Here is a 15,097-nt window from a genome sequence, read left to right as displayed (position 1 = left end):
CGTATAACACACAATATGTTTTCAATGCCCTTTTCAGCTCAAACAGTCTGTCCATGTAATGCAGTTTGTGTGATGGTAGTAACTCGCTTCCTTCTCTATAATCATAACTTTGTATTAAACATTGGCAACCCCCACCCTGAATGGCATCCTAGAATTTAGCATACAGGAGAAAAACTGATGAATGCCAAGTATGCAGTGATATCATAGCAACATTATTGGCAACAATAGAACAAAATAACCTTCAAAGTAGGCATTGATAATTTGTGCTTAAAAGTACAAAGGTGGGAGTTGAAGGATTATTTTTAGCATGTCAAAGATATAGACTTTGACATCTCAGTATGTAAGTTTTAGCCTGGAAGTCATAGTCCAATATGTACATGTCATGCAATTTGTGGTGCCCTTATCTATATGAACATGAAAAGAACTGAAGTTACAGCTGTACTAGGGTTGTATGTGAGGATTTCTCAAAACTTTTTTTTTTTAATTTCTCCCAAAGAAATAAAGGGGATGGCTAGTAACTGATCAGTGGGAATCAGTGGAAATGCTGGGGGATGATTGTTCCAATTCTTGTGGGATTCATTTAGGAGTACATTATACATCAATAAATTGTTGTGTGGAAATTTTTTGCTTCAGAATGGTCTTATATTCAAGTAATGTGCAGTTTAATGTTTCCAGGTTAGCATGCCTGTACAGTGACGGGTGATCGTTAACAGGCTGTTAACGATTGCCCCGACATTGTACAGGCATGCTAACCTGGAAACATTGAACTGCACATTACTTGAATATGAGACCATTCTGAAGCAAATAATTTTCACACAACAATAGGCCTAGATGTAATGTACTCTTAAATGAATCCACAAGGATTAGAACAATCATCCCCCAGCATTCCTACTGATACCCACTGATCAGGTACAAATTGTACTAGCCATCCCCTTTAAGTTATCAATGATACTGTATGTGTGCTTGTTGTAGAGGAGGTATTTTGATAATTTGTCCCCGCCGAACGAGTTCGAGCAGGGGACTATGAAACGGGCTCCGTACGTGTGTGTGTCTGTGCGTCCGTCCGTCCGTGTGTGCGTCCGTGTGTGATCAAAATGTTCAATTTGCTACTTCTCTGTTATTTATGAGCCAATTTTGATTCTGTTTGCTTTATATGATAGCACTACATGGGAGCTTTAAAACTTCAACACAGAATTTCAGTTGTGACCTTTGACCTTGACCTTTGACCTATATTGTACATTTTGCTACAAAATGCTACTCCTTCGCCATTTCTAACCCGATTTCGATTCCGTTTGCTTTATGTGATGGCACTAGGTGAGGGCTTCAAAACTTCTACACAGAATTTTGACCTTTGACTTCTTTGACCTTTGACCTTGATTTTTGACCTATACATTTTGCTACAAAATGCTACTTTTTCGCCATTTCTAACCCGATTTCGATTCCGTTTGCTTTATGTGATAGCACTAGGTGAGGGCTTCAAAACTTCTACACAGAATTTTGACCTTTGTCTTCTTTGACCTTTGACCTTGATTTTTGACCTATATTGTACATTGGCTACAAAATGCTACTCCGCCATTTCTAACCCAATTTCGATTCCATTTGCTTTATGTGATGGCACTAGGTGAGGGCTTCAAAACTTCTACACAGAATTTTGACCTTTGACTTCTTTGACCTTTGACCTTGATTTTTTACCTATATTGCACATTTTGTTACAAAATGCTACTTCCGGCGGGGACATACAAACACCGCGTAATTTCTACTTTTCCTTGTTTGATACTTCCAGCAGGTTTGCACACTGTAACTAAGTGTTGGTTTGTATGTGTGTTGTGTTGGACTGTAATCTATTATATATATATATATATTTTTTTTTTTTTTTTTTTTTGAGAGAGAGAGAGAGAGGGGAGATATTGGAAAGCTCAATTTGGTGGGTACATGTACATGTAGCAGTAGATCCTTTTTGAATTTGAATTGAATTTTTGGATTGATTTTTTTAAAAATCTGTTATTGATTCCTGTTTTCATCCACACAGAGAGTTCCTGAAAGTAGCCCAGAAAGTTGGACTTCATGTCATATTTAGGCCAGGACCATACATCTGTGCTGAGTGGGACTTTGGTGGTCTACCCAGGTACAGTAGTCAAGGTCATAAACCTGATAGTAACGGATGTGTGGTCATTCTTGTACACAGCAGCTTTTTAAGATAAGACATGTGAGAAGGGAAGAAATCTAGAGTGAAGGAAAATGAGCTTCATTGTTGTAACACCCCTTACAACAGATAAAAAAGACTAGATATTAGAAAGACAGAAAGAAATAAAGAGGGGGAGGTAAAGAGGAAGGCAACATGTTGCTGTTGTTGTTTGAGAGTTAGTCCTAATGTGAAAAAGAATGAAGATTTTTATGTAACTTTCATTGCAGTCATTGCTGTAAAACAGTTCTGAAGACTCAACTTGCAAGAGAGAAAGGGGGAGGGAATAAACATGTACTGAATTTCATTGTAGCAGCACCCCTAATTACAATTTGAGAGATTTTAAAACACATGGCAAAAGAAAGGCAACACTTTTCTGTTGTTTCACTCATCTCATTAAAAAGAGAGAAACATGATTTTAATGAAACTCTTGATTTTAAAGAAGCCCTACAAACATGATTCTAATGAAGTCCTTGATTTTAAAGAAGCTCTTTTCAGGGTGTGATGTGGAGTTTTAGCAAAGTTGCTTAAAATTGAACTTTGTAATGTACATTTCATGCGAAGTACCAATATTCCTTTTTTTTAAATGAATAAATGAAACAAGGGGAAAACATTATGGGGGGCTGATGTAAGGTGTGACAAATTAATCGTAGATGATTACATGATATTGTGCTGCCTTGTTCAGTGCTGTGAGTAGGATCTAGTAGAACACTTCCTGTCTGGATTGTATGCATATGTGCTCATCGTTTTTCTTCACCTCTGCTTTGATTGTGGTTCATGGTTTCATAGCTGGCTTTTGTCTGACAATGAGATGAAGGTGCGGACAACCTACCCTCTCTTCACCGAGGCAGTCTCCAAGTACTTTGATGAACTCATCCCCAGGATTGTTCCTTTGCAGGTAAAAAGATTCAACAGCGAGGATTTTATCACAGAAATTGATCAGTCAAGATTGCAGTTCGCTGGAGAGTTCAAGAACACTTCCCTTGATTGAGAGAATTACTTGAAGGAGGACAGGCAAATTCAAACTCCTGTTAAATTTAATAGGAAATGAAGTTACAACTGTGCAAACGATGTGAAAATTGTGACTACAGATGCTGTGTTTATCATACTGCAGTGTCACTTGTAGAGACCTGGGTATATTTTCTTCTTTGATTGGTATACTTCAATAGAGGGGGAAATGTGATTTTGTGGGCATTTCTATGATGAAATGATCTTCCCTTTTGTTGGAGAAAAGTTCAATTATGCTGTCGTTGTACATTGCACAATCATACAAGCAGTATTCAGGACATACAAAATGTAATAGTACTTCCTAGAAAATGTCAGAGTATCATGATTGCATTCATATCACAATACTATGCTAGCATATGATATACCAGGTGGTAATCTGGAATTATTCTACATAGTCATGGAAAGAAGGATGTGATTGTGTTTGGTACTATTGTCCAGTTAAACAATAGTTGTCACATTGATCTAAAAAGTTACTTTTGTACATTTGATTTCGACTGGCATTGCTTCTCTATTAAAAGTTTTGAAACTCAAATCATTTAACCCTAACTTACCTGGGCTATTTAGCGAGCTTGAATTCCTGGGGGGGGGGGGGGGGGGGCCATTATGGGCCCCCCCTTCAGATCTCGGCCGTTGATCGCGCGATCGCCGCAAAATTTTGCATGAATATAAAGCCGGATGTAATCTACAAGACTGCTAAGTTAAATTTTCAAAAAATTTGCATTTTTATGCCTCCGCCACGAAGTGGTGCCGGAGGCATTATGTTTTCGGGTTGTCCGTCCGTCCGTCCGTCCGTCCGTCCGTAATGAATTTTGTGGACAGGGTAACTACCAAAACCTTTTGAGGTATCCTAATGAAACTTGGCATGTATGTGTATTAGGGGGTGAAGTTGTGCCTATCAACTTTTGGGTGCACATGCTCAAGGTCAAATGCTTAAAATTTTACTATTTTCCCCGTATCTATGCAATACCTCAAAATATTTTCTTGAAACTTACTGTATACATGTATTCCCCAATTAAGATTCTCTGGTGAAAGTTTGGGGTCATGAGGTCAAAAGGTCAAAGGTCAAAAGGTCACGTAAAATGTTAAAATTTCACTTTTTTCTCTGTATCTTGGAAATTGTTCAAGGTATCTTCATGGAACATAGTACATATGCATCTACTGACTGGCAGTGGTTATCTAGGGAATTTAGGGTTCATGGGGTCAAAGGTCAGGGGTCAAAGGTCAAGGAAAATACTTCAAAATTTTACTATTTTCCTTATATTTATGCAATGCCAGCAGAATTATTTTCTTTTTAACTTGATGTATGCATGTATAACCCAATAGAGATTCTCTGGGATTTTTTTTTTGCCAAGAAGGTCAAAGGTCAAAAGGTCAAAGATCAAGTGAAAGTGCTGAACTTACAAGTGTACTTCTTTCTCCATATCTCGGAAGTTGCTCAAGTTATCTTGAAACTTAGTGCACGCTGAATGTATGTATGTTCTGCCTGACAGTGATTCTATTATAAATCAAAGGCCAGATGAAAATGATAACAATTTACTGTTCAATACAGAAAGTGAGCTTTTTCTCCATACCTTGAAAATTACTCAGTGCATAAACTTATGAAATGGTCAAAGTCAAGTTAAAGTTCTTAAATCCCCAAATACATGCTCTCCTATTCATCCAATTAAACATAGGTCAAGGAAGGTAAACATTCAATACATTTGTGACAAACATGTCATTTTGATATTTTGCCAATTTTTTGAAAATGTAATCACACATTGTCCACATGTACTATAGACCTATTAGGAGAACACTGCATTATGGCGGAGGCATACCAGTCGCCATAGCGACATTTCTAGTCTATTTTAAATCAATTAATTATGCAAATATATGCAAAAAACCTCCTTTTCGTCTGTAATTGGCTTGTGAAAGCTTATGGAATGCTGATTTGTGGTGTAAATATTCCTAGTGACATTCCAAACATTTGTGTGTAAAAAAAAATTCAGTATCAAAATTGATTTCTTATGTTTTTATTGTTTTATCAATTTTTTATGTATTTCTTTGTTTTTTCGAACTTTTGTTTTTGTTGTTTTTTCAACAGAATTTGTCATACACATTTTTTGAAGCATAATTATACTGAAATAAATTGATTTCAGCCATTAAAATTAAAAATATGAATCTTTATATGAATTAATTGAAAAAACACAATTTGTATTGACTTTGTACACAAAATCACGTTTTTGAGCAATTTTGGGGTTGATGAAAATTTTTTGAAGGGGCGTGGCTTCGGAACGGTATGCCCGGGCGCGACAAATTCGGTCTCAAAAGTTGCGCGAGACTTGAAAGTAAAAAGTCAGCGAGCGGCGCGGTCAAAAAATTTTGCGCGCTGGAATGGTCGCGGAATTTGTCGAGGGGGGGGGCCATTATGGCCCCCCCCCCCCAGGTAAGTTAGGGTTAAATTAACCTGTCACTTTTGTCATGCCTGAATTTCAGTACATTATATGACTTCTTTTTGATACAGTTTGCCAGTACTTTTTGTTAATCTTGGTAAAGTAAATAATATAAGACTTGCTACATATTGTTCTGTATTTGCTCGGCTGTAGCACAACCGAGGTGGGCCGATCATTGCTGTTCAAGTGGAGAATGAGTATGGATCATTTGGCAAAGAGACAGCATACATGGAAAACATCAAGGAGGTGAGCTATGAGATGCGAAACTCGTAAAGTATGATGGTCATCCCACGCCCTTTTCATTGCGATCGCTCTTCGTCTGGCATCCGTCATCCGTTGTGCATAAACTTTTTACATTTTCATCTTCTTCTTGAGAAGGAACAGGAAAAAAAATAGAAGAGGAAGAAGAAGAAAGAAAAAAAGAAAGAAGAAAGAAAGAAAGAAAGAAGAAAAAGGTACAGTTTCAGAGACGTTATTAACCCGTTGAGGACGAGTCCCGACTATACTCGGGCAAGCGTCTATGGGAAATGCGTGTTGTAGCAAAATCAAACCTTCCTCAACGGGTTAAAGACATGAGTGATAGTCATAGAACTACTCAATCAACAAATAAGTTTTTAACATGGATTAAAATTTGTCTACCAAGTCTGTTTGTTTCAAGCATTCAGGTAAATTGTTCCACAGTTTATTAAATATATAAAATCCTATCAATTTGATATCTTTAGCTCGGAGATGTGATTTGAAAACCCGGGAATTCAAGAAAGCAGGCATACTGCTATTATGGGTTTGTTTTTTACTTCCTCAGATGCATCTTATCATTAAACGTCAGCACAGATTGCTACTACGTCTCTTCCAGTCTCCAGCATCCAGTCTTGATTATAGAGCACAACTTTACAAGCAGTGTGCTCATAAAATGAATGTAAGATGCAGTATATCATTAACCTGTTCCAGAGACATATAATGTACAAATATGATCATTTTAGTTTTAGAAGTAGCCATGACAAAAGAAATCACGGGCATACGTACTTGGACAGGATTCAAACCTACAACCTCCTGATCACCGGAAAGGTGTCTTATCCACTAGACCAGTGAGGTTCCGCCCGACAGTCAGTGTTGATTATTATAAAGCCCTATAGCATGCAATTCAAATTGTCAGGGATTCAGAACATGTCCAATGGTCAGGAGGGCATAGGTCTAAAAGAAAAAAAAGAAAAAAAAAAACCTTACCCGAGTATGAATGCCCATGATTTTTTGTTATGGCTACTACTAAAACAACAATAATAATTCTGCGCTTACTTATGTCAGTGTAGGGCAATTTGTCAATCAGTTGCAATAAATGTGTTAATGGTGAAAAGGTCATGATTACAACCTTGTCTTTATGTCTCATGCAGGGACTTACTATGCGTGGTATAACAGAACTTCTGCTAACCTCTGACAATACCAGGACTCATATGGAAAATGGCCGATTACCAGGAGGTGAGTGAGTATATGGACAGTCTTAAAGGTAGGGGATACCTTTTACAGACCTCCCAAAATGCAGCAAAACATTAAATATGAACCTCAGGGGACTTGTTTAGGCCATTGCTGAGAAATTTGGAAGTCAACAGTTATCTACAATTTGAATAATGCACAAAACTCAACTACTCAGTAGTTCTGTGTGTCAGCCACACAAAGCCTTTTTGTTGCAGTCTTGAACTGTATTTTTTATCTATAAACACAAATCTAAAAGTATAAGAGCTGATGTAATAACATATAGAGTGTGTGGCAAGAATGTATATAGAAATGTTTGTAAGTTTTGATGAACTTTCTTCACAAAATATACATGATGGACACACATGCAGTGCATGGGTCTGCAAAGGTAGCCTAGTAAAGTACTGGAATTTACGGTGAGCCCCGAAAAAAATTCAATTCAAAATCTAACGGTCAAAAAAGTGTACTAAATGTTACCTTCCACTTTCGATACTTTATGGGAGTTTCTAAAATGATACTCTCTTCAACATACCACTGTATTTATACAACTCTTCATTTAAGGCATGCAAATGGGATTCCCTACCTTTAAAGGGCAAGTTCACAAAAATAGATGTTTGGATTGAGTGAATTTAGCATTATTAGTAGAATGCATCAGTGAAAGTTTAAGGAAAATTGTACAATTCGTTCAAAAGTTATGAATTTATCAAGTTTCTGTGCTGCTGTCCTTGGATGAGAAGACGACTTTAGTTTGTGATGTCACATGATACGTGTATATAAAAAGAAAAAGTAGACTTCAACATATTTCCATATATCTGGTAAAATAAAAGAGTGCTGGACTTGCCTCTTTAGAAAGCTGGAGAAACAATATTACCCTTAACTTGTGTTGGCAAGTTGAGGGAATGTGTACTTTAAAAAAAGAAAAAATCAAACTTTGTGGAATGATCTTTATATTTTCTTTATATCATTGTACATTACATGACACTACAAACAATAATGATGTTGATATTAATAGTGATTATTAAAATATATTAAAAATGATACTTTTTGCAAGCTAACCACATCTGTTCTCAGACTGGCAAATAAATGGCACCCAGTGAAAATCTGCCACTCTAGGAGGGATGGAATTGATGATGGCTATTTTTAGTTCAGATTGTTTTCTGTATTGTATGCAGCTGTCCTCCATTTCCTGTAATTTTGTTTTTGTTGTATTTTTGTTTCTAGTGTTAATGACAGCCAACTTTCAGGAAAATGTGGACAAACATTTCCAGAACTTGATAGACCTTCAGGTTAGTTCCAGATAAGTAGTGTGTAAAAGGATGTACAGTACGTTCTACAAATGTATGCCAAACTTGAATCAGCAATAACAATAGCTAATTATACCCCTGCCAAACGAAGTTTGAAGGGGGTATATAGGAATCAGCGGACGGTCGGGCGGTCGGGCGGTCGGTCGGGCGGTCGGTCGGGCGGTCGGTCCGTTGCAAATCTTGCGTCGCGAACTACTTCCTCAGTTTTCAACCGATTCCCATAAAACTTGGCACAGATGTGTGCCTTGGGTTGTAGATGTGCAAGACGTATTTTTTGACAGTACCCAAAAGTACGTTGCCATGGTAACGGCATATTATGGGCAAAAATGGGTACAAATCTTGCGTCGCGAACTCCTCCCACAGTTTTTGATCAATTTTTATGAAATTAGGTACAGATGTTCATCTGAATATGTTAATGTGCAAGACACATATTTCCGCAGTGGCAAAAAGTGCGTTGCCATGGTAACGGCATGTTATTGGTAAAATATAGGGCAAAATGCTTCATGGCAAAACTGCTTCATCAGTGTTCTTCCAATTCTCATGGAATTCATATTGAATGTTTGTCTTATAGTGGAGCGGCATAGCCGAAAAATTGTGCATTTTGTGATAAAAGCACCAAATTTCGTACACAGGTTGACAATCACGTTCAGATCAAATTTAGATATTGGGCCATCGTAAATAGCACCCTCAACGTCCGTGGCAGCCATTTTTCAAAATGGCTGCCATAAATGCCATGTTTTCGTAAAATTTACTAATTTTAGGAGAGAAAAGTCAATAAGATTTTGGTTACAAATGGGAAATTACATTCAAAATAAATCTAGATATCGGGCCATCGGAAATAGTGCCCTCAACGGCAATGGCAGCCATTTTTCAAAATGGCCGCCATAAATGCCATTTCTTCAAAATGTTTGCTAACTTCAGAAGGGAAAGCCAGTAAGATTTTGCAAACAAGTGGGAAATTACATTCAAAATGAATCCAAATATTTGGTCATTGTGAATTACGCCCTCAACGTCCATGACAGCCATTTTTCAAAATGGCTGTCTAATGTGCCACTTCTTCGATGATCTTGCAAATTTCAGAAGGGAAAAGTTACTAAAATTTTTCCCATAAATGTTAATTTCATTCAAAATGAATCTAGATATTAGGTCATCGGAAATTGCGCCCTCAACGGCCATGGTAGCCTTTTTTTTTTCAAAATGGCTGCCACAAATGCCATTTTTTGTTAAAAAATGCAAATTTCAGAAGGGAAAGCCAATGGTCTTTTTTTTTCTTAAACAAGCTGGAAATTACATCCAAAATAAATCCAGATATTGGGCAATTGAAAATTGTGCTCTCAATGGCTATGGCAGCCATTTTTTTTCAAATGGGCACCATAAGTGCCATTTTTTCATTAAAAAAGTGCTAATTTCAAAAGGAAAAGTCAATGAAATTTTGGTTAGAAATGGGAAATGAGATTTAAAATAAATATCGATATTGGGCCATCGGAAATTGTGCCCTCAACGGTCATGGCAGCCATTTTTCAAAATGGCCACCATAAACGCTATATTTTCGAAAAGATTTACTAAAATCAGAAGGGAAAGCCAACAAGATTTTGCAAACAGATGGGAAAGTACATTCAAAAGTAAACTTATTGGGCCATTGCAAATTGCCTCCTCAATGGCCATTCCAGCCATTTTTCAAAATGGCCACCATGAATGTCTTTTTTTTTTTCCCCAAAGGTGGAAAATTACATTCAAACTGAATTTGATAATAGGCCATCCAAAAGTGCACCATCAACAGCCATAGCAGCCCCCCTTGTTTTGCTTTGTTTTTTGCAAAAATTTGCTGATGTCAGAAGGAAAAGTCAATAAGACGTTGCAAACAAGTTGAAAATTATGCTCAAGAAATAAATTTAAGTGTAAAGTCTTCTTAGAAGGCGCCCTCAAGGGCCATGCTGACCGCCATGGATGTCTGCTTCTTTCTTTTTTCTTTTCTTTTCTGGAAATATTTGCTAATTTCAGAGAGAAAACCAATGAAATTTGCACATACCTTTATGTTTAAAATCATATTCAAAAGAAAATAATATATGAGTTCATTACAAATGGCACCATCAACGTCCATGGCAGCCATTTTCCAAATGACCACTATAGATGCTATTTATTTCTTGAAAATATGATAATGTCACAAGAAGACAATATAACTTCTTGTGCAAATTGACAAAAGACATTCAAATAAATTCAAGTTTGAATTTGAATTTAAATTTGAAATGAAGATATTGAGCCACCATTTAAACATTGTCCCAACGGCTATGGCAGCTCTTTGGCAAAATGGCTTCCACACACTCCTTATTCTTATTTGCTTATTCCAGAAGGAGAAAGCAATAGAATACTGCTAAACAGCCATTATATCTAATGCAATCTGGTGTTCAAAGAAATTTAAATTTTAAAAAAGGTTTCATTGATGGGTTAGTTCTAAATTCATGTTTTCAGTTTAGTCCTAATTGCAGTATTTCGTGTGTGACGGCTAACAGTATGGATATCAAAGGTATGTGTTTTATCGCAACATAGCAAGTAGATTAACTTTTATCGTAAAATAAAAGGCCATTTTTTTCGTTTCTGTTTTAAGAATATTTAGGAAGTTACATTTTAGAATAGATACACGTCATATATCCCATATATTCAATGATATGGTGTTACTGTCAAAGTTAACACATGGCGCCATTATCCCTGGATATTCATACTACTCTTTTATGTTTGCCACCTAAAATATGCATTCATCATTGGTGAGATATAATTGCTAGGCATTTGCCTTGTTTATTTCAAATGTTCCTCAAATGATTTCCGTAACACAATATTTCAGATGATATAATGTCTCTGTGAGTATTCTACTGTCCTGTCCTTCTGAAGTTAAAGCAAATTTTCAAGACAAAAAAAAAAGTGTATTGTAGCCATTTTGACAAATAGCTGGAATAGCCAATGAGAACAAAGTTTATGATGGCCCAATGTCTAAACTTCTTTATATGTATTGTCAACTTGCGCCAAAAAAAAAAAAAAAAATGTTTACTGTCTTCTTCCGGCATTATGACATCTTCATTAAAGAAAAATGGCATCTATGACAGCCATTTTGGAAAATGGCTGCAATTACCGTTATAAGCATTTTTTTTTCTTCTTGAAAATTTGCTAAGGAACAATTTCTAGAGTTAATGCAATCTAGATATTGTTTGATTTTAAACATGATTTTTAATTTATGTACACATTTGTTGACTTTTCTTTCTGAAATTACCATTTTTTAAAACAAAATGATTATGACAATGGCAGCAATTTTGGCATATGGCGGCCATGGCCGTTGAGGGCAGTATTATGATAATCTAATACAAATATTCATTTCAAACATAATTTTCAAATTGTGTGCAAAATCTTATGGACTTTTCCTTTTGTGAAATCAGGAAATAAAAGAAAATGGAATCCATGGTGGCCATTTTGAAAATGGCTACAATGGCCATTGAGGGCGCTATTTACAATAATGTAATACATAGGCGCAAGATATATTTCAAACGAAAATTTTAAATTGAGTGCAAGATCTCACTATCTTTTCCTTCTGGAATTAGTAAATTCGGAGAAAAAGGTGGTATTTATGGCAGCCAATTTTAAACATGGCTGCCGTTGGCGCTGAGGGCGCAATTTGCGATGGCCCAACATCTAAATATATTTCGAATTTTATTTTCAACTCGTTTGCAAAATCTTGTTGATTTTCCTTTCTGAAATTTTTGATTTTTTTGCGAAAAATTGCGTTTATGGCGACCATTTATGAAAAATTGGCTGCCATGACCTTTAGGGGGCGCAATTTGCGATTGGCCAATATCTAAATTTATTTCAAATGTTATATCCCACTCGTTGGCAAAATCTTATTGATTTTCCCTTCTGAAATGTGTAAAATTTATGAAAACTGGCATTTATGGCGGCCTTTTTGAAAAATCCCTGTCATTGCCATTGAGGGCGCAATTTGCGATGGCCCAATATCTGATTTTTTTTTTAATGCTATGTCTGACACGTTTGCAAAATCTTATTGATTTTCCCTTCTGAAATTTGTAAATTTTTACTAAAAAAATGGCATTTAAGGCGGCCATTTTGAAAAATGGCTGCTATGGCCGTTGAGGGCGCTATTTTCGATGGCCCAATATCTAAATTTATGTTAAATGTTATTTTCCACTTGTTTGCAAAATCTTACTGATTTTCCCTTCTGAAATTTGTAATTTTTTGCGAAAAATGGCATTTATGGCGGCCATTTTGAAAAATGGCTGCCATTACTGTTGAGGGCGTAATTTACGGTGGCCCAATATCTAAATTTATTTTGAATGTTATTTCCCACTCGTTTGCAAAATCTTATTGATTTTCCCTTCTGAAATTTGTCAATTTTTACGAAAAATGGCATTTATGGCGGCCATTTTTGAAAAATGGCTGCCATGGCCATTGAGGGCGCTATTTTCGATGGCCCAATATCTGAATTTATTTCTAATGTAATTGTCAACATGTGTGCGAAATTTGGTGCTTTTATCATAAAATGCACAATTCCTCTAATTTTTCAAGCTATGCCGCTCCACTATTAGGATATAGGTCAGCATGACACATTTCTTGACAGTGACAAAAAGTATGTTGCCATGGTAACAGCTCACATATTATGAGCCAAAATGATGGAAAATTTTGTGTTGCAAACTACTTCCTCAGTTTTTGCCCAATTTCCATGAAACTTGGTACAGATGTGTGCCTTTGGTTGTAGATGTGCAAGACGCATTTTTTGACAGTACCCGAAAGTACGTTGCCATGGTAACGGCATATTAATGGCAGAAGATCAAGGAAAGATCTTGCGGATTTAACTACTTCCTCAGTTTTTTGACCAAAGCTTATGAAATGTGGCACACACCTTGATCTTGGTGGGAAGATGTGGAAGACATATTTTTCGGACGTGTCGGAAGCTGCGTTGCCATGGTAACGGCATATAAATGGCAGAAGATCAAGGAAAGATCTTGCGGATTGAACTACTTCCTCTGTATTCGACTGAAGCTCATGAAATGGCGCACACACATTGGTCTTGGTGGGAAGATGTGCAAGACATATTTTTTGGACGTGTCGGAAGCTGCGTTGCCATGGTAACGGCATATAAATGGCAGAAGATCAAGGAAAGATCTTGTGGATTGAACTATTTCCTCAGTTTTTGCCAAAAGCGTATGAAATGTGGCACACACAATAGTCTTGATGGGAAGATGTGCAAGACATATTTTTCGGACGTGTCGGAAGCTGCGTTGCCATGGTAACGGCATTTAAATGGCAGAAGATCAAGGAAAGATCATTCCTTGGGTAATACTGTCGTCACGGGGCGGGGGTATTAATCACCTTAAGTGATATTTCTAGTTTTTGTTTTGTTTTGTTGTTGTTGTTGTTTTACATTGATACAACAGTTTTCACTCAAATTCCTCTTTTTGATAATTGTCATAATCATCACCTTTTTAGACTGCATGCAATGTCCGGCTGACAGGTTGTGTTTGGGCTTGAAATATTGATTTTCTCTGGCAGGAAGTTGTATCAGTCGCAGATTTTATGATCCCAAACTCCAGACAAACGTAGAAGAAGAATAGTTCTTTCAGAAAATATGGAAAACTCTAAATTGACTTGTTGACCTGTTTTACCTTTTTTGAGTCCTCTAAAAATCAAGAGGTGTGCAGCTTTTTGTTGGTTTTGTGATGCAATGTGAATGTCACATATTGACATATAAAAGCTTGCTTTGAGGATCATTTTTCAATGCTTTTGAGATGCATAGGGTACACAAGCAGATATGCCAGCCAATACAATTTTATTGTATTTAGTACTATAAACAGTGAAATACAATAATACGATATTGCCTCTTCAAAAATATGACCTTTCATCTTTGAAATAAAAAAAAAGCCAATATAAACCACAGAAAACTATAGAAAACCACATTATCATAGAAAGATGCACTACTACAATTGTAAATACCTACAGTACAACCCCTACTAAAATGTTGAATGGCTGGCCTACACTTCGTGAAAATACGAAGGAAATAAGGGATACTTAACAATTTTCTCATCAATGTTGATGATGAGTTTTACTTGCCCGTTCTTACCAGGGAAACATTTCTTCTGACATTTCACCAGGGGCCCAGGGCCAACAAGCTAGTGGTGGTGTCAAGATTTCATAATCTGATTTTCCTCTTCAAAATCTGCTTTTTTAGGATATTTGATTTATTTATTTTTTTATGTCAAGAAGTTGGCATCTCTGCACAAGGATGTAATGTTCAATATACCTCCCTGATTTCTCTTCGAAACCTCCCTGACTTTGAGGTATGACTGTTGGTAGTCCTGCTTATATAACTAGTCTCAAAAAGAAGACTTGTTACACCATGACCCTTGTTTGATTTGGACCTCCTTCAGGGGAATGACATGCCGCTGATGGCCATGGAGTTCTGGTCAGGCTGGTTTGACCACTGGGGTGAGAAGCACCACATCTATGAGCCTGAAGGTACTCCCCACTGTCCACGCTCTCAACTTCAGCTTGATTTATTTTTATGGCATTGTGTGGCACTGATTTTTCAGCTAATCAGTGGTTATTTGCATTGGACTTTATATCAGTCCGGGCTTGCTGGAAGCTTTGGGTTTCTTCTTATTGCCCCCCCCCCCCCCCCCCCCCCCCCAAAGGAAAAAGGAAAAAAGAAA

At 36.8% G+C, this 15,097-nt stretch overlaps 1 protein-coding gene across 1 annotated transcript in view; it reads left to right on the top strand.

Annotated features, from left to right (window-relative positions):
* LOC139713725 (beta-galactosidase-1-like protein 2) overlaps positions 1-15,097 on the top strand; it is a 52,579-nt gene that overhangs the window by 20,649 nt on the left and 16,833 nt on the right. The window contains exons 3-8 of the mRNA XM_071625430.1: positions 2,030-2,125; positions 2,972-3,080; positions 5,773-5,865; positions 7,008-7,092; positions 8,308-8,372; positions 14,816-14,903. Coding sequence (XP_071481531.1) covers positions 2,030-2,125; positions 2,972-3,080; positions 5,773-5,865; positions 7,008-7,092; positions 8,308-8,372; positions 14,816-14,903 — 536 coding nt within the window. The remainder of the gene's footprint in view (positions 1-2,029; positions 2,126-2,971; positions 3,081-5,772; positions 5,866-7,007; positions 7,093-8,307; positions 8,373-14,815; positions 14,904-15,097) is intronic.

Source organism: Diadema antillarum, unplaced genomic scaffold (genome assembly GCF_040938485.1).
Source record: "Diadema antillarum isolate AM-2024a unplaced genomic scaffold, OU_Dant_1.0 seq00002039_RagTag, whole genome shotgun sequence".
Classification (NCBI taxonomy): domain Eukaryota; kingdom Metazoa; phylum Echinodermata; class Echinoidea; order Diadematoida; family Diadematidae; genus Diadema; species Diadema antillarum.
The sequence above is the reverse complement of the archived record's forward strand: the minus strand, read 5'-3'. Positions and strand labels throughout refer to the sequence as shown.